The sequence below is a fragment of the Mirounga leonina genome, unplaced genomic scaffold (genome assembly GCF_011800145.1).
Source record: "Mirounga leonina isolate KUSES-001 unplaced genomic scaffold, KU_Mleo_1.0 Mir_165, whole genome shotgun sequence".
Taxonomy (NCBI): domain Eukaryota; kingdom Metazoa; phylum Chordata; class Mammalia; order Carnivora; family Phocidae; genus Mirounga; species Mirounga leonina.
The window spans coordinates 71522777-71549185 of record NW_023270415.1 but is presented as its reverse complement, the minus strand read 5'-3'; the positions used below and the strand labels follow the sequence as shown (position 1 = coordinate 71549185).

Genomic DNA, 26409 nt, shown 5'->3' with positions numbered 1-26409 from the left:
GCGGGGCGCCGGCGGGGGCGGGGCGGGGCGGGCGGCGGCGCGTGCGCAGAGCACTTCCTTGTTTGTCCCCGTGACTGTAGCGGGAGCGCCGCCTGCCCGCCGCCAGCCTGTTCGCCCGCGGGAGTGTGCGCTCAGTCTGCCGGTGTCCTCGCCGCCGCCTGTCAGAGCGTTCTCAGGAGGCAGTGCCGGCCGACCCGAGCCGCCGCATAGCGCCGAGCCCCCTCCCCCGCCGCCGGCATGAGCACAGGGAGGCGGGTCCCCGAGAGCCCTCTGCCCCGCGCGCGGCTCGGAGTTTGAAGGGCCCCGCGCCGAGCGCTGCTGCCGCCGCCCGCTCCGCCCGCGCTCTCTCCCGCCGCCGCCGGGGACGGGAGCCGCGCCAGCCCGGGCGCCGGGTGGCAGGCTGCGCGGGGCGTTCATGAGCCACCGGGCGGCCCGCGGCCCCGGGAGCCTGCGCCGTGACTCACTCCCCGCCCCCGCTTGTGTCTCGCCCCCCCGGCAGGATGCCGGACCAGATCTCCGTCTCCGAGTTCATCACCGAGACCACCGAGGACTACAACTCGCCCACCACGTCCAGCTTCACCACGCGGCTGCACAACTGCAGGAACACCGTCACGCTGCTGGAGGAGGTAGGTCGGGGCCGGCGCGCCCCACCGGGGACCCCGGCCCGTTCGCCGGGACGCCTCGATGCCCTCGCTCGCAGCCTCTGCCTCGCAGTTGAATGGTCTGCATTTCTGAGCGGGGAGGAAAAGGATGTCAGGGGCTGGGGCGGCCACACCCCCTTGGGGATCCCCCCCTTCCCGCTCCCAGGTGAAGAGGGGACTTAAGATGTGCAGCCCCTTGCCCCATTTGCCAGGGCGCCGACTCCCCGGGCCTGGAGGTGGGGAGAGGATTGAGCGAGCTCCTGACACCGCTAGGAAAAAGAAGAGGGAAGTCCTCTCCCTATCTTGGACCCTTCGTGGGTGCAGTACAGTCTGCTGGGCTCTTTCCACATCCTTCTGACCCGGCCGTAACCCGCAAAGTAAGTGGTGTCAGGCCCCAGAGGGTGAGGGAGGCGAAGCAACGTGGCCAAGGTCACCAGCAAGGGACTGGGAGATGGTCAGTGACTGGCGCTCTTCCTAGCCTGGCTGTGCCAGGCAGGCTTAGTTGCATAGGCAAGGGCCCCCAGATAAAACCCCGAAGGGATGAGAGGAGACTCAGCCTGGGATTGCTTCCACCCCAGGATTCTTCCGCATCCAGTCTCCAGTGCCTAAACCCCGAGTGGAAAGAGAGATCTGTGCAGACAGGTCCCCACCTGGCTCCCTGCACCCGAGGGTTTGGTTCTGCTGAGGCTGCTGCGCCAGCAGGACTTGCCCGCAGGGCACTCCTAAGCTGTGACGGGAGACCTGAGGCTGCTGGGAAGAGCTGGCCAGAACGGGAGAAAGGGGGGCCTGAGACTGCAGAAGAACAGCTCCCCTTATCTAGACCCTCCAGAGAGGCATTGTGGGTGTCCTGGGCAGGGCCAAGGGCAGAGCGATTTCCTTTACAATTTAAGTGAATTAGTGATAGGGCAGAGTGGGTAGGTAAGGAGGAACCCACAAGCCCAAGAGGCAAAAGCCTCTGAACCTCAATAAAAATAGGACATTTGCCTTGGAACTCTGCACCATCTGTAAGTGCCATAAAGCACCACTCCCCTCCAAACAAGCCAAGCCTATTTCAACTGAAAAAGACAGCATTGGGGGAACTTAGGAAGGCAGATCGTTTTCTTGGAGTGGATTATCCTGTGGTTGGTTTATTTGAGGTTTGGGGAGCTCTTTCTGATATAAGCTCACCACAGCCAGCTCTCTGTAATACTGAGAAGCTTGGGCTTTTGTGGGAAACTGCTCTTGGTACAAGCTTTGCTCCTCACTGTTCAGGCCCGGTTACAGGCAGAATTGGTACTCTGAAGCCTAAGGTCCTAAATTTTAGGAGGGGAGAAATTTCTTTTCATGCTGGGTCCTATCTTGCCCGCCTGGTGCAGTGAATTAGTCTGAACATTTTATGCCAGTTGAGGATGCTTCTAGAGTTCTCTATGAAGTTAATGTTGGGTTATTGAACTGAATTTTGAAATTCATTTGGAGAAATATCAGCTAAGTTTGTTTGAAAGCCAGAGGTAAATGGATTTTTGCAGGACGGGGGGGGGGGGGGGGGGTCTTTTTGACCTGTCATTCTGTTGCTTTAGCCTGACATTCAGTGTCTGGGAATACTCGGAGTTGCCAGGCATTCAACCTTACGATGGGTCTGTCCTTCACTTAATAGTGATAAATTGGAACATGCTGATAAAGGAGCATTTTGCACCCTTTTTGTGTACGAATTGTATATGCCTCCTGAAGGATGTGACACTGATTAGACTGAGTGGTTATTTTCCTTCTAGATAAGTTCTTCAGTGCCTGCTAATAGAGCTGTCAGTTATTTTAACTTTCCCTTTCTGCCCATTTAGATAGTGTTACTATATTCTGTTTGTGTGGGGTATGATAAGGGTAAGTAGCTGATAATGCTGTTTGTAGGGTTTTATGCCCATATTTTGCAGCAACAGGAGAGGATAGGGTTAATGTTAATTATGTGCAGCTGCTCTTAATCTTAGGTTGAAGTAACTAAATTTAAACGTGAATGCAACAGATATATATATATATATTTTTTTTTTTTTTAAATAAGGAATACTATTCTGCAGGGTTAGGTTGAAAAATAGATCCAATCATAGTACAAATGTGGTCACTTAAGAATTTGAGGAGGAATCAGAATCAGGCTAGAAGTGCAAAAGTGTCATGTTAGAGTATGTTGATAATATTTATGCTCTCAAAAACATTACAGTAAATGTTTCAGTCAGAATGACACAATAATTTTGTGTTTTTCTGAACTTCAGTGTAGTACTGGTCAAGGAGTCATTGCCCTAATCTGCATCTTTAACTCTTGAATCATAGGCCATGAAGTTGGACTCAGGAATGATGGCCTCTTGCATAAATGTGAAATATACGTGTTCGTTTCTTATTGATAGGTAACCACCAAGTTTAATTTTTATTTTTTCCCCCTAAGTTTGCATATATGGAAGGGGCACATTGTTATAAATATCTTAAGTGGATCAGAATTCAGTTCTTAAAAAAATATGGGGCTTTAAGGTTATTACCCTCAAAGTGTAAGAAAAAGTTTTGGGGCAAACCATAAAATCTTGTTGGCATATGCTTCACAAGTGAGATACTTGGAAACTTTAAGAGGGCCGTTTGTGTTGCTTTGTGGTTATCCTTAGGAATAGGACTTTTGGGTACTTTTTTGGTGATTTGGAAACTCAGGAATAGGAATTCATTTGGGCAGCTTGGAATTCTTTTTAAAAAATCGTTTTCTAAAAAACAAAAAAAAACAAAAAAAATCGTTTTCTAGTGCCAGTTATTAAATGCCTTCCTGTTTACTTACAAACCCCCCCCCCCCCCCCCGCCTTTGGGTTCCTAATCAACCTATAGAAGTCTCAACTAAAAAGCTGTAGCTCTCCAACCTTGGAACCCTAAGTTAACCCACACTCCCCCTTTTGGTATGTCCCGTTGGCAAAGACTGCTTTGCAGATGTTGGTGCTTTTGTTTAAATCTCTCTGTGATGCGCACTGTAGGAAATGGGTCAGAAATGTGTCGAAAAAGAGGCAAAAGAGTTTGCTTCTGGGCTTCACCTTTGGGGGCAGAGGGTCCCACAGGACTGTGGGAGTTACGGTTAGGCTGGCACATAATGAGTGGCTGCCTTTGGGAGGCAGGAATGGATTAGCTGTCCAGGTTTCATCCTGATGTCTGAGTGTTTTCCATGCAAAAAGGCAGTGTTTTGCTTATTCAGCAGAGCACACTGACGTGTGCCATTTTACTCGTGACCATTTGGAAATTCTGAGGAAATGACTAGGAGACTGGGAGAAGACAGAGTTTTGCTGAGAAAGGAAGGGAAGCAGGCATTCCAGGACCTCTGTGCAGGGAGACTGTAGGAGAGACTTTCCACTTAAAGGCTTAGACTGGTCAATACTTTGTACTTGGTGAAAGGGAGAGTCGACATGATAAATGAAGGTGTGCTTGGTTATTTAATATTGGGTCAGCACTTTATCTTTTTGTGATGATGGAGGAGGCATACCTTGCCCATTTATTGAACGACTGCTCTGTGCCAGGCCTGTTGTAGGCACATGGCACGCATGATCACATTTAAGCCTCATGTGAGCTTTATGGAGAAGGGACAGTTATCTCCATTTTACAGAGAAAAAAATTGAGGCCTAGAGAGATGAAGTGATTGGTCCCCAAGGTCGCATGGCTAGTAAGTCCGTGGAGTTAGGAAATCCTTAAGCAATTAAGACATAAAACAGATGTTCTAAATGTCTACAAAGATGTATTTCAGTGGCTTTATAGAGAATGTAAGAGGCTTCACTTTTCATGGTACCTTCTGATTTTGATCTCATGAAACAGAGATGCCTAAGTTCCTAAGTGGCTTATTTTTTCTTCGTGTTCACATTCCAGGGAGTTCTTAATAGTAATACTTAAATACATTTCTTATTTTTTTTCCTGTGCTTTCAAAGACTTTGGATATGGTTTTTCAGATTCAGGTGTGGGAACTTATTTGGGCATAATCTAGGAATAGCATTCACTCATAGCATTTTTGGGGAGCACCTGCTAGGTACAAGTCATTTTGCTAAGTGTAGCTGAGGTATTGGAGTTGTTGTCTAGATTGTGTTATGGAGGAAGTGACGGTGTTTGAGAAAGAGGTAAATAGGGCTGTCATTCTTAAAAGGGTAGAAAGGGGCAGTTTGCGGGTGGGAGAAATGATATTAGGACATTCACCCCAATAATGCAAGGTGAATCACTCAAATTACCATCCAATCAGTATACAAATTGTCCAGTGCCCAGCAGTGTGTTAGGCCCTGAGGATACTAAGGTGATCAACCCGGCCAGTAAGAAGTGCACCGTGTAAAATTTTTCTCAAGGGAGCTCTCATTGAAGTGTGGGTCTTGCATTAGAAGTTCACTTGTTTTAACATATACACATGACGTGCTTAGTCCTTCCTGAGGCCATAGAAATGTTTGAAGAATGAAGAAACGAATGAAGGTGTGGAATGCAGATCCATTCCTCTTTCGTAGTAACTTATAGTTACCAGTTATTGGTGTTCCTACAATGTGCAAGCCCCGTGCCTACTATTATTTAATGTTTACATGTGCCCTATTATTATGTTTGACCCATCTTCCCACAGTTGAATCTTTCGCCCAAGGGCACACACATAGTAAGTAGTAGATTTGGGCATGAATCCCATTTCTGTAACATCCCTGTGCATGCTAGTTAGACTTCATCTTTATGTGTTTCTTCACTCTCCAAGTAAGTTCTAATTTTTACTCATGTTCATTTGGGCATCATCTTCTATGCTGATGACAAGAGGTCATTAATCTTTGATAAATGTTTTTAGGTTCTCCAGTGTTACCTGTGGAATCTCATACATAGGGCCTCTGTGGCCAGGGCTTAAAGTCTGATCTCATTCATCAGCTCCAAGTGTTCTAGAATGCAATCGCATTACTTCTCTTAAATTTTGAAAGCCGATAAACTAAGCAGCAAGTGCTAGTTTATGTAGCAGATGCTAAAGTTGGTTATGGTCTTAAATAAAAGTAAATCTCAGGCAGAGTTTCGATAAAAGCAGGGTTAGTTTTATGCATTGTTTGAGGTCAAAATAATATGTTTTCTTTGTCCCTAACCTCTTGAAGATAAAACAACAGAAGGTAAGTCTCCCCTGATGCTGCTATCTTACACAGAATTCGTGCTCTGTGGTCCAGCCTTTGATCCAGTTCAGAGGTATTGAGAGTGAGTTTTCTCTGGACATAAGCAGCAAAGGTCAGTGAATGAAGAATATGTTTATTTGCCTACAGAAGCAATGAGAGAAGGAAATTTCTTTTATGTACCAGAACTCATGTTTTTTCTAAAACAGGCTCCAACGGTTAGCTGGGTATTCCAAGCTAATGCTGTTTGCCTTTTATATACATATTTAGGGTTTAAAAGACATTTTCTATATGTGCTATCTAATAAAATGCCTTTGTGGTAGCGTCCTTATCATTCTTTTACATGTGAATAAATTAAGGCTCAGAGAGGTAAATTACTTGACCAGCGTAACGCAGGATCTCTGGATCTAAAATCCTTTGTTTCTTCTGTATTTCACCATCTTTTGTGCTTCCTGTCCGCTCGTTTTTTGTTTTATTTTGTTTTTTTCTTTCAGGGCCCATAAAAATGATATCTACTGATTTTTCTTATTCATACTTGATTTCTAGTGCCAGAGGTAAAGAGTTTGGGGTAGAGAAGAAAGGGAAAGACAAAGACAGCTCCTTTTCTCTGTTCTTCAAAGACCTCTTGTTGGATGGCTCTCAGAATTTCTGCTGTTTGTAGTTAGAAACGGTGCTGCCAGCAGTCCTCCCGGGGCTCAGCAGAAGTGGAAAAGGCCCAGTGGCTTCCCGCTCTCCCCTGGCATACTTAGTCTGGGACTGTTGACCAGCCTGTCTTTGCCTGCGAGCTGCCCACAGCCCTGGCCAAAGAACCACTGCTCTTGGTTGGGGTTGCTGCAGGACTCTGGCTATCTGCCTCTGGCCTCCTGGTTGTCCATAGCCCTGCCTTTGTGCTGGGTGCTGGGAATCACTAGCCATCGGAGTCTAATGGAGCTTGGAGAAAGTCTAGTCAGGTGCTTCCCAGCCTAAGAGCCTGATCTCTGAGGGGCCCATGAAAGTGGTGATGGGAGTCTAATAATCACTTGCAGTATTTCATAAAAATTAATAGATGCCTTAATAACATGGTTCGGCATACCTCTCATGCCAACTGTCTTTGGTTTTGGTCAAAATATATCAGCTCAGTGGTGTAGCACTGATTATCTTCTGCTGATCAGGTCCTCGGATTGCCTGTTAGAGATTCCTGTAGTTGGAAAATCAAATATCTCATTCCTGTGATTGGTTTGCTAGAAGAACCTTCGAGTTTTGTATCCCCATGGGAGAGAGCTCAGGAGAGATGAGGACCCACATAGACCTAGTTTCATCCTGTTGTGGAGACTGAAGCCTAGGGTGGGAACAAAATTGGGCAGAGATTTGAATTCAGGTCTCTCTCAACTTCCAGCCCATGCTCTCTGCACTGTGCTTTCCAAAATGACTTTGGAGGCTATTTGTGCACGGTGGTGGATTTCTCTCTAAAACTTGCTTCCGGGTCAGAGGAGAGGAGAGTAAACCTGAATTTAGGAACCTGGTCTTGCTAGCCAGTCTGCCGGTGTAAATTTTGGTCTCAGGAGGTACGCTGTGAGGCCACAGCAGCCTTCCCTGATGCTAAGTTAGGAGGCTTTCATCAGAAGCATCGTGGTCCTGGATGTTCAAACACTACCCAGAATTTTGCCTTTATGTCTGCAGGTCAAGGGAGCCTCAAGAGAGGTGGTTTCCATTTATGTAACCTAGTCATTTGGGGGCTAGAGCCAGACATTGGCCTGAGCCATTCCCACATGTAGTAGTTAAGCATGAGTAAGTGATAGGCTAGAGACCACTTTGCATCTGAGCCTCTGTTTCCTCATTTGATAAAAAAAAAAATGGCATTGATTTGAGTGTTAAAGGAGATAGGACGCTCGAGGCACTAATCACATGACTTCATTACTGGTAATATGTGGCCTGATGAATGTCAGCGTCTGACCAGTCAGATGAGTCAGCCTTCCTTTTGTGGGGTGGGGAGGAAAGAGGTGAGAGGCATTCCTTGATAGGGAGATGGGCAGAGTTCTCTCCCCTGTGAGCCAGTAGCAACACTTGGGTTCCCTTACCTGGGTTAATTGCAGCCCTGTTATCTTGGAGTCTTTGTCAGGCAAGTTTCCGAACCTTACTGTGTCTCAGTTCCCTCATGGGGATCATACCTCCCTCTTAGGATAATGCCTGCCATGGTAAGTGCTCTAGAAATAATTATTCTTACTATCCTCGTGCTGTTGCTGTTCGTTATTATTGGAGTAGACCCTTGAATGTGTAGCTGAGTGGGCAAGACTTGGTCGACTCTTTTCAGGACGGTGGGTGATGAAGAGGTCAGATGACGGAGCCCGCTGTGTGCCTTCGAGGAACTGGATGGTGGAAGTGCAGATGGGACTGGAGGGAGGACTGGGGGAACACTAACACTTGCATCATTGGGGCGCATGGTCAAAGCCAATTTCATCTGGAGCAGACTGACAGCTCAGTTTTACTCTGTACGCAGCTCTTGGTGGGGCTCCTCTGGAGTCAGGGAACCGCTGACCGGCGCTGCCTTCGCTGACCCAGACCAGCCTGATGGGCTGTACTCTGGTGCAGCCCCACTGTGTGTGCTTCCTTTGCGCCTGCCGATTGTTTCTGCCCCGCCCCCCGCCCCCTTTGCCTCCATTGGTGTGTCAAAGCCACGACAGTGCTGTCCCATTTGATTTTTGCTGGGGCTTTGGGGTAAGGAGCCACTTTCTCTGTTACATAATAAATGCAGGTATTTGATTCTGGTCATTTGTGGGGAGGTGCGGGGGGAAGCATTTATGCCTTGGCTCTGAGTGGGACAGAGCGTGGCAGCCGTGTTGTATGCTTTCCTGATTACAGCTTGAAGCTCCGAGACCACAAGGAATTCTATTTTGGTTTGGAGGCAGGCACCTTAAAGTGAAAAGGACTTATCCTTGGATTTACATTTCAGTGTGTCTCCTAGCTTCTTTTCAGTGTCAGTAAGATGAGTTCTAATTATTTGTGAGGCAGGGGTTTGGTCAGATCTGGAGGCACTTCACCCCACTTGGTCTCAGCGGAATCTGAGAGGTCGCAGTAGGTTCTTCCAGCCCAGAGCCCGTGCAGAGCGGCCCTGTGTCATGGTGCTGTTTGTGGTCACTTACGTAAGAACTGAATTTTAATGCTGCGGCTATGGTGTAATTTTCCCCAGAGAACTGGAATATATGTCCCTCTGATAAGACAGCACCCAATTCAGCCTCCCAGAAGCTAGAAAAACAAAACCAGACCTCATGCACCAGCAACTGCATTTTGGTACCAACTGCTAAAGAAAGCAGAGTTGGCTAAGTCAATCTAGATCATCCCTTTAACTGCCCCATGTGCTTTGGATGGAGAACAGAAGCTTTTCCAAGCCCTTTTGTTATTAATACAGCTTGGATACCTTGTATTTCTGTAGCATTATGCTCAGGGGCGAGAGCAAGGACAGCCATGTCCCCATGCCCAGCATAGCACCTGACCTGATGACTGTATTATAAAATAAATTGCACAGAGCTGGAAAAGGCCTTTAGAGACCATCTGGTTCAACTCCTCTTTTCTAGGGATGATGAAGTTAGGCTCTGCATTGTAAGTAACAGATTTCACCTCCCCCCCCCCAACAAAACAAAATACAGCTAGTTCAAGCATAATGAGGACTTGCTTTAAGGACTCATGGGGCTGTTTCCTGCAACATGAGGGGCAAGAATAGTAGGAAATGTGGAGATTCTCTTCTGGGAAGATGGCAGAAGATGGCAGCCCAGGCCCTACCTGCCCCCTCGCTCCAGTGCGCACCCCCGCTAGCTGAGTCTCTGTAGCTGATTCACATATCTGGAAGGATTGGACTGGTCCAGCTTGGGTCAGGATACCACCACTAGTCCAATCAGCTTTGGCTAGGTTTCTGGGGTTACGTGATGGGTGAGTCTGAGCCTTCGTCAAGGACTGGGTATGATAGTGATCCTCAGAGAAGAGTTAAGAGGATAGGGAAGCTCCCTTTTTGTACACCCAGATCACACTGCAAAACTGGGACTAGGATCTGGATCTTCTAGCCCCACTGTCTTCATCCTTCATTGGCGTGAGAGCAAAATGGAGACCACAGCACCTCACAGGGTTATCAAGAGAACCAGTGGGGAAAGTAAGACAGCTACATGCCTGGCATCCAGCGAAACTGGGAAGATGTTTACTTCTCTGCCATTCCCTCTGCAAATCTCACCTCCTCTTGACCCTTCTGCAGTGTATTCATTCGGGACATTTTGAAGGGCTGTGGTCAGAGCACTGTGCTGCCTAGTTGTAGCTTTCCTGATGTGGTCAAGAAAGACCAACATTCCACATAGGGTGTGGGTAGAGAAGAAACACCCCATTGCCGTTTAAATCCATGGTGATGACATGGTGCTCAAAAATAATCCTCCCTAGATACCCAGGATGGATGGAAGACTCTGCAGAGCAGCTAGGCTCTGTTTGGGAAACTTTCTGGTTTGCTTGGCCTGCTCCCAGTGTTAAATAACAGAACTGCAATGGAGGTCTGATGAGGGCTGACAGCTTTCCTTCCAGTAAGTGGCTTCTTCACTGACCAGTTACACACAAAATAAAATTCGAGCACTAGCTGACTGGACTTCATTGTTTTGAAACGGAGTCTTCCTTTATGTTTCATTAATCATTTTTTTATGAAGTCCATTTCCTTTTCTTTGTAATGTTTATTCATGTTAATAGCACTCACATAAAATTAGATACTCCTTATTTCCACAAAGTGCAAATCAAAATAAGCATTCATTGCTGGGCCAGCAGCAGGTGCTGCTTGAATAATGGTAATATTTTTCAAAGCAATGCAAGTGAATGCACTGCCTCCCAGTAAATAAAATGGTGCCAAGTCAAAATAATGCCGTCACCATCCCAAGGCATCCTCATTTTGTGTTTAAGAGTTTGAACAAATTCAGGATCTGCGAACACTAAAATGAAGCAAGCACTCACCCTGTGCTCGGTGCTGTGATGGATGTCCTCCATATATCATCTCCCTCAGTCCTTCCAGCAGCTCCGTGGGGATGGGTGCTGTTTTCCCCATTTCACAGATGACAGGCTAGGCTTAGAAAGGATTCAGCCCAAACCAGGCTCTCTCTACCTCCAACTTGTTCTCAAGAAAAAATGCTTTATATTCTGAATGGAATACTAATGAAATAGAACAGTCAGGAAATAGGCTTCAGCTGAAGCATGAGATACTTAGGTTAGAGTTGAATAAGAACTTCCTGATAGGGTAAAATACCAACTGGATAGCCATGGAAATAGCATATTTCCCTCTGATTTTAGGATAATTTTGTCGTTGATTGGCTAATGAATTAAATTATGTACTACGTTCATACATGTCTTCACTTTTAGTAGACTGTAAGTACCTTGCGGCCAGGGATCCCCCTCCCTTTCTTTTTACCTAGTTGGCACTCAGAAATTTGACAAAAATAAGATTATAGGAAAGCTATTTGATTTATAATTGTTGAGGCAGATCTGGTAAAGTTTTTCCAGATATTGCTATCTACCTCTGTACTTTAGTTATGTGGCTACTGATTGCATAGAGCAATTGGAAAAACCCTCCATTACCAAATTTCCCAAAGGTTGTGCCACAGATTTATGGCAGACCTGGATGCTGAGTCAGATTCTTGGTCTGTCCTTTTGGTGTCTGCAACCTGCAGGCTTTTGTGGGGTCAGTGAGTTCAGTAACAGTGATTGCTCTCACTTTCTGAGTTCGCAGCTCTGTACTGGGTACCTTACATACGTTATTTCTCACCTTCACATTGCCCAGCTAGTGCATGCTGGAGCCAGGAATCAGACTTAAGTCTGTAGGGCTCCATAGCCCTCACCTTCCCTCTACCGTGCAGCCTCACTTGGTGGTGATTTAGCTGCAAAGTGCAGGGGAATGGCAGCGAGTCAGGCTAGCATTTACTTTCTTAGTGGAAACAAATACACATATACACACACAAACAAGACACGCTTCTGCCAGTGGAAAAGGAAAGCATTTTCCCCTCATTTGTTTCCTTTGAGTGGGAGGCATTTAAATTTAGATAATGTACATCCCTAATCGGGGGCAGCCAATTCATGATGTGGTATCAGAGGGATTAATGAGAGAATTGGTATTTTCAGAAAGAGTTGACCTCTCATTCTTCTTTGAGTGGCAAGTAGTGAATCATATGATTTAATGAGCAATTGTGCTCTGCGTTTACTCTCCAGCATTTTTGTACTCTGAACCGCTTTCCATGTACTTATGTGTTGTCTCATTTCAGGCGCACAACACTTTTAGCTAGGCAACAGAGGCACCTTTTCCTCATTTGTTTTTGGTTTTTTTGTTTTTTGTTTTTTTTAAAGATTTTTTTTTTTTATTTGACAGAGAGATAGCCAGAGAGGGAACACAAGCAGGGGGAGTGGGAGAGGGAGAAAGAGGCTTCCCGCCGAGCAGGGAGCCCCATGCGGGGCTCGATCCCAGGACCCTGGGATCATGACCTGAGCCTAAGGCAGACGTTTAACGACTGAGCCACCCAGGCGCCCCACCTTTTCCTCATTTGTGAGACGAGAAAACAGAGGCTCAGAAAGTTAAAATGATTTGTCATTGGTCACAGGACTGAAAAAGCATGCTGAGACTGAGCTCTGTTACCAGCCTCCTCTTTCTGAAAGAGACGGGCTTACATGGTGAGAAATGTTTTGTCAAGTAATTTCTAACTGAAAGAATACCTTTTGAATAAAAAAAAACTTAGATTTTACTGTTCGTATTATTAGATTCCCCTCTGGGTACGTACATACACGTAGATCTTTTGTGATCCTTTTTCTTTTTTTTTTTTTCCTTCATAGCTCAGTCCTTCAAGTGGATTTTTGCTTTGTTTCTGTTTTCGTTTGTTGGTTTTTTAACTTTTACACCTATGCAAAAGCAGAGAGGCTGGTGTGAGCCTCCACATAGCTATCAGCCAGCTTCACTGTGATCTGCTCTTGGTCAGTGTTTTCATCCTTACCTTTACCCCGGATTTTTAAAATCAATCCTAGATAATGTTTTATTTCATTCTAAGTATCCTAAAAGATAAGGACTTGGGGAGGGGCAGGGAGGAACCACATTACCATTATTACTTCTGCAGAAAAGATAGTTTTCTCAAGATCATTACATATTCAGTGTTCTAAGAGATTTTCCCCCCCTTTAAATGGTTTGGTCAAATCAGGAGCTAAATGAAATCCATAGGAAATTGGCTGGTGCATATTTAACATTTCTTTTAATCTGTGGGTACCCTTTCTTTTTCCCCTCTTGCAATGTTTTGTTGAAGAACTGGGTTGTTTGTCCTGTAGAGTTGGATAATGGTGATTGCATCTCTCTGGTGTCATTTAGCATGTGCTGCAGCCTATTCTTGACATACTTTTGTTCCTTCCTCGTAGCTTTTTCATAGTAAAGAATAAAAGGAATGCATTCCCTTTGTAGAAAACTAGGGGTGGGGCGCCTGGGTGGCTCAGCGGTTAAGCAGCTGCCTTCCGCTCAGGTCATGATCCCAGGGTCCTGGGATCGAGCCCTGCGTCAGGCTCCCTGCTCAGTGGGGAGTCTGCTGCTCCCTCTCCCTCTGCCTGCCTCTCTGCCTACTTGTGCTCTCTATCTATCTGTCAAATAAATAAATAAATAAAATCTTTAAAAAAAAAAAGAAAACTAGGGGAAAGCATAAAAAAGGAAATTAAAAGTCCATAATCCCACCAGCCAGAGATAACTACTTCCATCACTTCAGCTACTTCTTCCAGATAACTGTATCTGGCTTATTTTCATTTAACACATCATGAGCATTTGCCCATATCATTAAAAAGTCTTCAGTAACATTTTATAAGGCATGTCATTGTACTAAGGGTATTTCCCTCCTTCCCTCAAGTTGCCCCACTGAGGAGTTTGTGTGTTTTAAACAGTTGGCTCAGCAGTTGCCCCAAAGGAGGACCCACTGTTGAAGAGAAAGCAGTGGATATTTGTATCTGTCATTATCTGCACAGGTGTTGATAGAGTTCTAGAAGTAGAATTACCGGATCAAAAGCCAGGTCTGTTCATAAATTTCTGAAACACTTGTCATGTTGCCACAACCCCCTGTGGAAGGTGGTCTGTGTCACCTCTAGCCCTGCGCAGTCTGTGGAAGCGCTTTTCTCCACACACGGACAGCTTTGAGTGAGGCCTTGACCTAAAAGTTTCTCCGAAGGAAACCGTGGGCTTTGGGTGTGCTCTTGCCCTCACTTTTGTGTCATGTGCTAAAGTCATCATGAGTCGAATGAAGAGAAATAGCGAGCGTGGCTGTTCTCAAGCTGTCTGCTTAGCGGAGTGGACAGCTGTGAGCCATGGTCATCTCAGTGTCGGGAGAGGTGGGCAGCTCTGCCTTACCAGCCTGCCAGCCCCTTCGTAGTGACTTCTTGGCCCCGTACAGCCTCTCTGCCGAAGTTCCCGCTTCCCAGGGAAGTAAGTTTGTGGGTTCAGAAACACACGAATAGCACTCACTGCGGAAAGGGGCCACGAGTAAAAGACCAGACATGGAGTCCGGCTCCCAACCAGGCTGTTACCTAGCCACAGAAGGCTCCTCTGCTTTCTCCCTGGCTGCTTCCCCAGTTTTACTCTTCTTGATGAACTCCGGGGACCTTTTCTCCAGTGGAGAAACTTTTTTGGGTTAATAAGTATCTTTTGCAGACCCAAATACTGCCACATCATTCATACATGGTTATGAGTTAGTTGGATTGTTTCCTACCTAACGGTTGGCTGAGAAGTATGGAGGGGGATGTTTGGGGAGGGCGCTCCTCCAGAAGTGAGGTGAGCCTGCGGGGGCTCTGGGGTCCATGCTTTGGGAGCAGCCTGAGGGAAGGAGGCTCTGGAGGAGAAGGTGCCAAAAGCAACTTTAACTTGTCTTTTCTGAGAGTAGGACATGAATTTTTAGAAGCCAGTTGTATTTCTCATTTCTCCTTGAGATGGCCCTTTGCGAGGGAGCCCCATCACTTTGTCATGTGACTTTGGTACATTATAGGTTTGTAAGGAGGTTTTCCTGGGCTAACCTGGAGAGTCCAGTCATGACCGTCTTTCTGGGGTGGTGCTTTTTCAGTTCCGGAGGTTTCAGAGAGGCCCATTCTTAAGTCTGAAATTGCCTCTGAACGTGTCAGGTCTCTGCTTCCCTGGCAAGTCCAAGAAGCATCTTTCTGGATTATTTTTCTCAGAGGGATTTCAGCATAGAGTGGACTTCTTTAAATCAGGATCTACTCTGGTAGAATGTGCTGGGTTCCCTGCTAAGTACTTTACATGTGATATCTTATAAAATCCTCAGAGCATTGGGAAAGTAAACAGTATTAACTTCACTTTTTCAGATGAGAAAATTGAGTCGAGAGAGAGAGTGACTTGACCCGGGTGTGTAGTCAGTGGGGAAGCTGGAGTTTGTGTTTCTGAGGCTCAGGGTCTTTCCATGATTGGTACCATCCCTGCCCATTTGGTACCCTACTTCATCCTCCTGCCCCTTTAAGACTTCTTCCTTCCTCTTAGGGTCCCAGGATATTCTCCTCCCCACCCCACTGTGATTGCCCCACCCCACCATGATATATCTTCCTTACCAAAATCTGCTTTTGGGTAACTCCCCTGGAAGAAAATGTCACTGATGATTCACCTAAAGGCATTGATGTGATAAGGCACGATAGCAGCTCCCTCCTCCCAGAGCTTTATGTACTTCTAACAGTGCGTGATACCCTGTAGCAACAGAATGGTGGGCTTTCAGGCATTGTGGGGAGGCGACTGGGAGGTAGTTTTAGGTGTTGAGCATGGGCATCCCCTCACACCTTACAGTGTCGCCGGCTGTCTCTCCACATATGTCAGACCAGTGAACCATTAGAAACAGTGCCAAGTTAAAGACACTGCATAATTTAATCTTTGCCTCCGCCTTAGGAGGTGGATTCTCAGGTCCCCGTTATACAGATCGTGGAAACAGAGACTCGGAGAGGTGCCAAGTTCCTGATTGCTCTGCTTGCACTTCTTATCTAGGATCTCACACTGCTGCTTGGTCAGTCCACTTCTGGTGCTGGAAACTGTAGGCGCTTCGCCCAGGCTTACTCTTGCAAGCTGAGTAATGGTCGGGAGCCTGACATTGTGACACTTGAATCATATATCCATTTTGGGGAGCAGGGTGGCCTTCCTGGTGCCCTGCGCCTACCCAGGCATGCTGTGGGTGGTGGGCGTGCTTTCTTCTGGAGCTGTCAGTTGAGAGCTTAGTGTTAATTTCACTTCCTGCCCTAACACATCATGTCACTAAATCACTTGACTTAGTGACTTAGCTTGATCTGTTAGCAACCCCCCCACAACCATGTGGCATTACTAAATTATACTAAATACCAGTTTTTTAAAAACTCCAAAAGCAAAAACAAACAAAACAAAAACCCACTCCGTAACAGCCCCCTTCCAAAAAAACCAAACCTAGTATTTTATGTAAAGCCTTCTGGAAAGTTTCAGCATCCATTGTGGTGATTGAGCTGTGTTAAGCATTCAGGAGCCATTATAATATTATAGTAGCCACAGTTTATTAAGCTTCTCTTTGGAGCCTAGTACTGTGCTAAATTCTGTAGGTAAATATTTCTAATCCTTTTTTTTTTTTTTTAAAGATTTTATTTATTTATTTGAGAGAGAGAGAATGAGAGAGCAAGCACATGAGAGGGGGGAGGGTCAGAGGGAGAAGCAGACTCCCTGCCAAGCAGGGAGCCCGATGCGGGACTCGATCCAGGGACTCCAGGATCATGACCTGAGCCGAAGGCAGTCGCTTAACCAACTGAGCCACCCAGGCGCCCAATATTTCTAATCCTTAAAACAGCTTCTACGAGTTTCTCCATTTTATAGGGAGAGAAGAGATGCTGAGATAAGATCTGTGAATGCCCCGACCCCAGCTGTGGTATGTGGGAGAGCTCATTTTCAAACCAGGCCTGTTGGACCCACAGCTTGTTCAAAGGAATGTGGACCTGAAATTGGAAACATTTTAAGTTCATTGTTCAAAAATATATATACATTTTATGCATTGAGTACAAGAGTGTGAATACCAAAAATAGCAGTTGTCACATACTTAATATCTGCTTGTGCCCTTTCCCCTGGAAACATTATAGAATGAAGGGAGAGAGAGGGAGATTTGCTCTACACCCAGCATAAATTGTTACCCAGGGTGAGTTAATTTGTGTTTATTTCTGCAGCGGTAGTGGTCTCTCCCTGAGGGCCTAACCTCACCTGACTCTCTTGTAGGTTGAGTTGCTCCGTTAGTCTGTCTTCTGCCTCTCAGGGAAGACGGGGTGGCTTTTCATTTCCTAGAAAGTTCCCCCTTTGCTTTGCAACCACTCTTTTCTTTCCCCAGCACTACGTGATGATTGGAAAACAGTCCGTTGTTTGGGGTCGCTCCCATCTCCGGCCTTTTCTTCATGTAGAGCCCACTGAGTTGAGTTGTTGGTTCCAAGCCTGTGGAATTACTGCTGAGGACAGGACTTTGTTTTATCCATTTGTGGATTTCCAGACCCTGGGAATCAATAGAATGAACCCCATTTGAATGAATGCACACCCACACACACACGTGTGTTGGAGGGCCTTGAAGATTCTAGGGCAAGGTGAACGTAGTTCTGTGTCTGTAAGAATTGAGGATAGGAGAGTCTGGGAGAAGTATTATCTGTAGGACTGACCAGGAAAGGGAGCTGGGAGGAATTTCAAGACTTGTAGGAGGAGTTCAGGGGAAATCATGTAATCTGGGCATTTTAGAGCCAGAAGTAGTAGCCTTAGAAATCATGGTATTCAGCCACCTCATTTTTCCAGTCATTGAGATTTCTTGTCAGCCTGAAGTTGTAGCCGCTACCCACTTCAGGGCACAGAACCAGACAGGTCTCTTTAAATTAGTGCTTTTATTGATTTAAACACTTACTGATCATCATGTTGCGTTTTGTTTTGAGCAATTGATTTAGTTTCGTGTTTGAACCTGAGAAGGTTTTGTCAGGAAGGAAAAACAATTTTTAAAGTTCTAGAAATTAATCGAATACAACACTGTTTACCAGTGGGAGAGAATTGCCCCGCGCTGAGCCTTGAGATAGCTCCGCTTCCCAGGGCTGCCCCTCCCCCCTCCCCCCTTCCCATTCTTGGGAGTTATGTCTCCTCTGGCTCCCTGGCTCTACTCAAGATCACGTGTAAATTTGCTGGCTCTAAGAACTTGCTCTTCACAAAGACCTAAATTATCTGTCCACATCTTTTCCACAGCACAGTCCTTTAACAGCTGAACAGATTCCCAGCATCTTACGTGTGTACAGCACCTAACAGTTTACAAAGAATTTGTGTGTGTGTTATCTTACTTTGTGGGGTACCAGCGAAGAAACAGTAGCTCAGAGAAGGTAACTTGCTTAAAAGCTCACAGAGGGTGAGTGCTGGTTAAATAATGGCTCCTGGTGAGGTGACTCGAGTGCTTCTGGCTTTTTCCTTGACAAAGACCATATTTTTCCTTTAAAAGCCTTCCCGATGTAGAGTTACTCTGTATTTGTTAAGCTTACGTAGAACTCCTTGAACTTGAGGATTCATTTCCCACTCTGTCCTCAGGTGGGGGAATCAGTGCCCCTTAGTACTTGGCTGTTTTGTTCCCTGCCCCTACCCTGGGAGTTCGATTGTCAGGCCAGCAGCCCCAATTCTGGACCAGGCACCCCGCAGTAGGAGCCCAGCAGCAGATGACCTGGTCTGTGGTCTGTTGGAGCTGTGGGCTGGAACAGTTCCACACGCGCGGGCATGACCAACTGGAGTCACTGGAGGTGGTGCAGAATGTTTGCTGGGGGCGGGGGGGGGGGCACGGCTGTGGGCACCAAAGCTATTTGGGAGTCATTGGGATAATGTTCTTGGAGGAGGGTCCCCCTCTTTTTTTGTTGGACGCACATCTTCGGTTGCTGCTGCTGGCTACTCTGTTGGACCTCCCCGGTACGCAGAGTGCTTTAATTGAGCGGCTCATTTTTATTAAGTGCTTGCTGTCACATACTATTCTAAGTTAACTGCATGCGCTTGTTTAAACCTCACAGCCACCATAAGAGGTAGGTACGTTCCATGTCTGCTACTGCCACTTACTGTGCTGTTCTGGGCAGGTTACTTAACGTCTCTGTGCCCGAGGCGCCTGTTGTCTGCATCAGCTGTGAGTGTGCTTTCTTCTCAGCTATAGTGTGGATGCTGTCCTATTGTGTGGGGCTGCTCTTGGGGGGTGGGGGGAGCAGATGCCAGTGATGGATCGTGAGCTCCTGGATGGCCTGATCCCCTAGTGCCTCGGCGCATGACCCAGGACAAGCCACTTCACCCCTCTGCACCTGTTTCTCCATCTGTCAGATGGGAATACTAGGTATTGCAAGGATGGTGGGAGGCTGGACCGAGATCAGGTCGCTGGGCACCGTATGGGCTACACCAGCAAGTGGTAACTGCTCAGTGTAAGTGGTAGCTGTAAACTCAGGCCATCCCATGGGGAAGCCGTCCTCACCCTTTTAGGTGTAGATTAAGTTATAGGCTCAAGGGGGTCCTGTTAGCCAGGCTGGCCACTGTTCTAACTTAGGACAGAATGTTTTGGTGAAAGGGGAGTTTTCAGGTTGGGAGCAGAGGATAGGTAAAAAGTTATTATAAAAAACAGTTAATACAAGAAAAGAGGTGTTAACAGAAGCTCCTTGAGAAGCTGTGGGTAAGGTTCTGCCAGCCTTTAGTACTTTAATTTTCATGGAATGGAAAGAAACTTCCCACCTACCAACTCTATACACACCCAGCTTTTATCTCTTACCCCCCCAACACCCCCATTTAACGTAATACCTGGAGATCAAGAGTCACACGCTCTACCAGCTGAGCCAGCCAGGCACCCCTAGCTTTTATTTCCTGATAGGACTCTAGTTCTGTCTTAGTTCAAGCTGCTGAAAATACTTCGGACAGGCGGCTTACAAACAACAGAAATTTGTTTCTCTTCGTTCTGGAAGCTGGAAGTCCCAGGTCAGGATGCCAGTACGGTCTCTTGTGTGGGCCCTCTTCTGGCTTTGCTGTAGCCTCACATGGTGCAAGGGACAGGGAGTTTCTGTGAGGTCCCTGTTATGTGGCACTAATCCCATTCATGAGGGCTCCATCCTCATGACATATTACTTCCCAGACGCCTCACCTCCTAACACCACCACAGTAGGAGATTAGGGTTTCAACATATGAATTTAGGGCAGGGGGACGGGGTGAGGGTGGGATGCAAACTCCATTGCAATAACATTTTGGGGGGGGTTCTGTTAATTATCATGGACATGTTAGGATTTGATTATGTGGGGAGGACCAGCATGCTTAATTCGCATTCAGAATTTATAACAGAGTTTCTCTTTGAAGTGTATTCATTTTTGTTACACAGTGGAGACTTTATTTCTCAAAAAGTGGCATGTTGCATTATCACTGAGGGGGATCAGAGGCAGGTGGTTGGTGGTACAGGAAATGACTCCAACTGCCAGTTAATATAGGAGTTATACCAATGGGTATTTCTTTTTTATTTATTTAATTTAATTTTTTTTTATTTAAGTAGGCTCCATGCCCAGTGTGGAGCCCAGCATGGGGCTTGAACTCACGACCCTGAGATCAAGACCTGAGCTGAGATCAAGAGTTCGACGCTGAACTGACTGAGCCACCCAGGCACCACCTCCCCCCCCCCATTGATATTTGTATAATCTGTTTGCAGCATGCACCATTCATTTGGAGTTAATAGGATCATTGTCATATAATGAGATGCCAGATCAAACTTTAAAAATGTAATTCAGCTTGGAAAACAAATGAACATCTTGTAAAATATTTAGGAATCCTTTTTGTCCTTTTACTGGCCCATGCCATTATCTCCTATTGACTGGCCAGGCCTTTCCTTATTTGCTGATACAAGTTCCGGAGTGAGTTTGACTGCTGAGCTATTTGTCACTGCCCCTATTATAAAGGTTCTCCAAGTGTGGTCTTGGGATCTGTGGTGGCCTCAGGACCTTTTCAGTGACTCAGTGGCATCAAAACTATTTTCATAACAATACTAAAGCATTATTTATTTGCCTTTTTCACTTTTACTCTGTCAGAAATGTAGAATTTTCTAAAGGCCATGTGATGTGTGACAGTGTCATCCTCTGACAGCTAGTTAAATGTGTGTTTTTGAGTTTGGAATATTTTCTGTTCTAATTTCTACTGCAGCCAATATCAATAGATACAACCTACTTTAAAAGAGAACCAAACATCTTTGGGGTCTTTTATTTTTTTAAGAATGTCAAGGGGTCCAAGACCCAAAAGTTTGAGAACCATTTCTCTGTTGGGCAGGCCACCTCATGGTTCACCGGCGCCTCCCACGAATCAGGCATCTGCCCTGGTCTCCGGTGCCCTCCCTGGGCCTAGAGCATTGAGGCTGTTTCTCCCAGCAGGGGGACACCTGACTTGCATGTCCTGTATAGACCACCAAGCCTGTTTTCTTTCCTTTATGCCAGGGGGCCTTTTATTTCTGTAGATGCAGGTGTTTCAGCTTGTCTTCTTGAGGCACAGCATCTTTTTTTGTGATACATGTAATTTCAATTAACACATAAAGAATTTGAAAACAAAAGGACGAGGTTGTAGTGGAGCTGGATCCTTCTAGCAGCAGTTTTGCAAGGGTTATTTTCAGAATGAAAATAAATTAGCAGTTGTGGAGTTAGCGATTTTCTTCAGAAATTCAGTGATACATCCATGAGATGAAACGTTGGATATGGCAGTTTTCCTGGTGATTTTCATTATAGAACTTGACAAATCTTCCATTGTGTGACTCTGTCGTGGTCTGCATGGTAGAAATTCAGTGGTACCAACTGCCCTTCCAGACCCTCTTCCCTTTTGTTCCTCCTTCCTCTCGGTGGTTTGCTGTGAGATCATCCCTCCTCCCTGTTTTTTTCTGGTGTGAAATTCTTCCTTCTGACACATTAGAGATGGAGACCACAGAGCAGTGCTAAGTATCCGATAAGAAGAAAGAATGGTTCGGGATCTCTGCAAAGCGCCTGCCGTCTGCGACAGCTTATGATCTTTCTTGGTGAAGCCTTGGATACTCAACCCTGTCCCCTAGGCAACCATCGAGGCACACAACACCTCCATTTTGTTGCTAAATCATAGGCCCGTCTTTGTCTAGACAATAACTAGATAAAAGTCTACAGAATAACCATGTCTTGCTGATTTTTTGTTTTTACTACATTACTCAGTGCAGCTTTTTTTTTTTTTTTTTTTTTAAAGATTTATTAGAGAGAGCGTGCACATGAGTGGGGAGGGGCGGAGGGAGAGGGAATCTTAAGCAGACTCCACGCTGAGCTCGGAGCCTGACGCAGGCCTTAATCCCATAAGCCCAAGATCAGTACCTGAGCAGAAACCAAGAGTTGGTTGCTTAACTGACTGTACCACCCAGGTGCCCCACTCAGTGCCTTTTTAAAGACCAAGTGTGGCTCGTTCAATATTTGTTGAATGAATAGCCAGTCATTCAGTGGCCTCTTTCTCCATGTGGGGTCAGCCTGAGGCCACAGGAGCCCCCTCAGAGTGAGATATTTATTTAGCACCTGGGGCCTCAGAGAGATAGACTGCTGGTACCAGGACTCTACCTCCCCGCTCTTGTTCCAAGCAGTTCTGCCGTGGCCCCAAACTTGCATGCTTTACTCAGCCAAACAAGGGCCCTGCGGGTGGTGAGCTCACCCTTACTGGAAAAGGCAGTTTAGTGATATCTGTTGTTAATCTGATGTGCCCCATGGAGCTCTGATCATTTTACCCTGAGAAATGATTGGTATATTCCTCCCAGTTACATTTAGAACTCCTCTCAAGGAGAATACCAGGATATATTTTTCTCCATCTAGTTACTGTACAAGTGAATTTTAGTGCTCCATTTACATGTGTTGTGTTCCCTGAACACTGGTCTGGTTGGCATACACCTGTTTTGGGTTAGCTCCAAGCAGTTTGAGCAGGGTGCCCATTGCAATGTGTATCTTTGTTTCTGTTCACCTGAGTTCCTTACCGCAGGGTCTTCCAGCCCAGCACGGGTCATACAGACAAATAGACCACAACACAGATCCAGAATGAATGAATGTGCATGTATGTTGCCTGAGAGCATTGGCCTGCTTCCAGCATTCAGCTTTTTCTTATTAGCACATTAATGCTAGAAAGTTGACCTGATGGGGCACTTCCGAGAGACCTTGACCCTGAAGAGAAGAGCTGGAACATAAAGAGAGGTTATGTTTGCTCTTGTTTCTGGATGATTCAAGTAGGAAGGGTACAGAAGGATATTTTTGCGTTAATGTAGTTCTTTCCCATTTATGAGGGTTAGTTCAGGCTCTCTGTCTTTCTCTGTCTCCTTCCTTTTATTACTCCTTCCCTTCTGATTCTGGCTGCACTGTGTGTAGTTGTTGTCATTGTTAACTGATGAGTAAATTTTAGGACCTGTGCAGACTCAGATAGCTTCAGTGTAAGTCGTAGAGCTGGACCTTAAACTCTTCTTCTCCTGACCCTGAGCTTTGTTCTCTTTCCATTACCCAGGACTGAAAGCCAGGAGGGAGAGCAGACCACTGTGGTGCCCTCCTCCCGGTGCAGGGAGCGTCTTCTCGTGTATGGGGAGTGCTCTGACCACTGAGTCATTTCCCTAAAAGCGGGCCTTGTGAGTTAAGTTTGCTGCCTTGTGTTTAGTTGCTGGTGGCTTCTATGTGGCTGATTTTTCTGGAAGAATGTAACTTTTTGTTTATATGTTCTGTAAGGGCAAGTGATTTCATATTAGAAGCATTATGGACTTTTCTTGTTCTGGTGCCAAATTGTGGACTTTGATGAACAGATATGGTGTGCATTTTGTGTTTGCATTGACTTAAAAAAAAAAAACCCGTCATCTCTGATAATGTTTTTCAAGCTTCCCACAGGGCATTTGTCAAGCCCCTTGCAGTAAGGGAAGCTCCCTCATCGCAGTCCATTTATTGCATTAGTAATTTTAGTTGAGTGCTATTTAATTATTGATGTTTTATTGAAAGCTGGTTTGGCCAACAGAAGTAAGCAGCCTGCTTGGGAAGAGATCCTTTTGTCCCGGTTGCCAGGCCAAAACCATCGCTGTTATATGCAAGCTCAGCAACTGCCTCTAAGTGTCTGGTTTAAGTTCAGTCTTTGCTGAAGTCCTCCAGCTGCTTTCTTATGGTGAGACGTGGGGAGATTTTTGCCTCTAACTGGGGCTGTTTGATGGAGAAATAGTTCCTCTTAAATGTTCTCTGGTGGTTTCATTTGGGGTTTAACATCATTCCAGCTGAGTAACGTCTGGTTTGGGTGTAGAGTAAAATTTCCCTTCCTGGCTCTCCAGCATCTTTTACTGAGGATGCAAATAGGTACTTTTTGGTATTTGTTTTTCTAAAAGACTTTTATTTATTTAGAGAGAGAGAAAGAGAGCGAGCGAGCAGGGGAAGGGGCAGAGGGAGAGGGAGAGAGAGAAAATCTTAAGCAGACTCCGTGTCTTCTTAAGCATCATGAAGTCTGACACAGGGCTCAGTCTCACGACCCAGAGATCATGACCTGAGCTGAAATCAAGTTACAACTGAGCCACCCGGGTGCCCTGCAAATAGGTACTTTTTGGTTTGATAACTAATATCACAATGAAGACTGTCAGAAAGTTGTTCCCCCTTGGTTGTCTTTACCATGTTCTGCCCAGATCACAAGAGGATTGCAGATTCCTGAATCCTTCTGTTGCATCACACAACAGATGCTGACCTCATTCATCCTGCCTCACTCTTTGTTATTTCTCGTAAATACCAAATCTAGTGCACAGGAGACATTCACCACAGATTGGTCCCTTTAGTTTGTCTTGTTTTTATTTAGCCTGCTTTGAGTGTGTCTCCAAGACATAGGCCAGTGTTTCTCAGACTTTAACATGCACACAAGTCACCTGGGGAGTTTGTTCGAATGCTTCTTCTCATTTAGTAGGTTTAGGGTAGGGCCCAATATTCTGCATTCCTAACAGGCCATCAAGTGCTGCTGCTTGTCCACAGTGGACCACGCTGTGAGTAGCAAGGATGGGAACTGTCGATCCTTACATGTGTGCTTGCACGCTGACATACACAGACACACATGCAGGCCCCTGCGGTTGTGAAGTATGAGGCAAGAATCACTGCCTTGGATTGCTTGATCATTCTGTTCTTTGAGCACACATTTATCTTGGGTCATGTGAGTGGGAGGCATGATTGTTTTCAGAGGGCTGCTTCTGAGGCTTTTTGTGGCATTTTGATCACAGGCGTCTGTGTCTGGTGGGCAGTGATTGGATGGCATGTGGAGCCTGGCAGTTTCCAGTGCATGTGTCTTGTCCCCATTCTGGGTCTCCAGTTCCCGTATCTCTGTTGGAAATCTCATTTTCCAGTGGTCATGCTTCATCATCATTAAAGTGGCTGGAGTTCACACTTATTTTAACATCCTGAAAACTTATTGCAAGTCATGGCTGAGACCGGCTGGCTAGCTCCGTAAAAGAATTAGGTTTCCCTCACAGTTTTACTAACCTCTTGTTTGGGCTCGTACTTGCCAGTAGTTACTCCTGGTGTGTTCACAGGGCTTTCTCATGAGCTGGGGTTCCTAGCTGACCTCTGCTGTCTCTACCTGGCCAGCAAGCCCCAGGAGTCACCAGTGGGGTGGGATGGAGAACACATCCCCAGCTGCAGGGACTGCTCCATCCCCATCACCACCAGAGGCCCAGTCGGGCCCAGAATCCACTTCCCAGCCCTTTCTGTATCCTTTTCCACTTGGGTGGTGTATACTCTCCAGACGCTTCGGCTTCCAGCTTTGGATCACAATATCTCCATATGCACTATACACGGATAGGACAATTCCTGTCGTTTGCTTTGCCAGTTGTGAGTAGAAGTAAGTGTGGCCAGCCATGGTTTGAACCTGACGGACCTGGGTTTGGGTCCTGACTGTGTGGCTGAGTATTTGTCAGTTTGCTACACCTCTCTGTGCCTTCGTTTCTTTGGGCCTTAGGTTCTCTATCTGTAAAATAGGGCTCCTACATGGACCCTGTTGTGTGATAGAATGGATGAGATAGGATGAAATGAATTAATTCTGTGAATGCCTGGTGGACGATCAGCTTCATGACAGGTGTCTGATTAATGGTTCTTCTGGTGGTGATGAGGATGGTCACTTTCTCCAAATGAAAAGGAAGGGAAGCAGCCTGAGATCCCCATGTGGGACAGATAATGCTCACAGTAGGGGAGGAAGCAGTGGGCGGAAGTATGCTTTAGCGCTCTGGACCCCAGTTCACTCTGAGAGGAGGAGAGGATCAATCAGCCGTCTCTATGCTTCCTGTGTCTGTGATAGAGCAATGACAAAGAGAATTTTGGGAATGAGAGTGAGCACAGGAAGGTAATGAAGGAAGGGAGAGAGGCCTGATGTTTTGAAAGGGAAGTGTGAACATCTGATATATGCTGGGATAATGCGAAGGGAAGATTTATTACTGACAGAGGTACTTTGTCAGTAAGGTGATTGTTCCTAATCATGTTGCTGTTTTATATCAGTAAATGGAGAGCTGTTAGTATTAGAGAGAGATGCTCAGTTTTTCCAGAGTCTGAAAAGGGATTTTTGTTAATCTGTAGTATGAAAAGTACTCTGTGATGTGGTATGGGGCTGCCCAAGATTGTGAAAGGAATGGGCAGTCACTACACACATGAAGTGTAATAGATCTTTCATTCATTCTGTTTTGTTTGCTCTG

The 26409-nt window shown here is 46.1% G+C and overlaps 1 protein-coding gene across 3 annotated transcripts in view; it reads left to right on the top strand.

Moving 5' to 3' along the window:
* ASAP1 (ArfGAP with SH3 domain, ankyrin repeat and PH domain 1) overlaps positions 1 to 26409 on the top strand; it is a 341917-nt gene that overhangs the window by 69827 nt on the left and 245681 nt on the right. For all 3 annotated transcript variants that reach the window (XM_035011956.1, XM_035011955.1, XM_035011957.1), the window contains one exon: positions 500 to 626. In XM_035011956.1, the coding sequence (XP_034867847.1) occupies positions 500 to 626 (127 nt within the window). The remainder of the gene's footprint in view (positions 1 to 499; positions 627 to 26409) is intronic.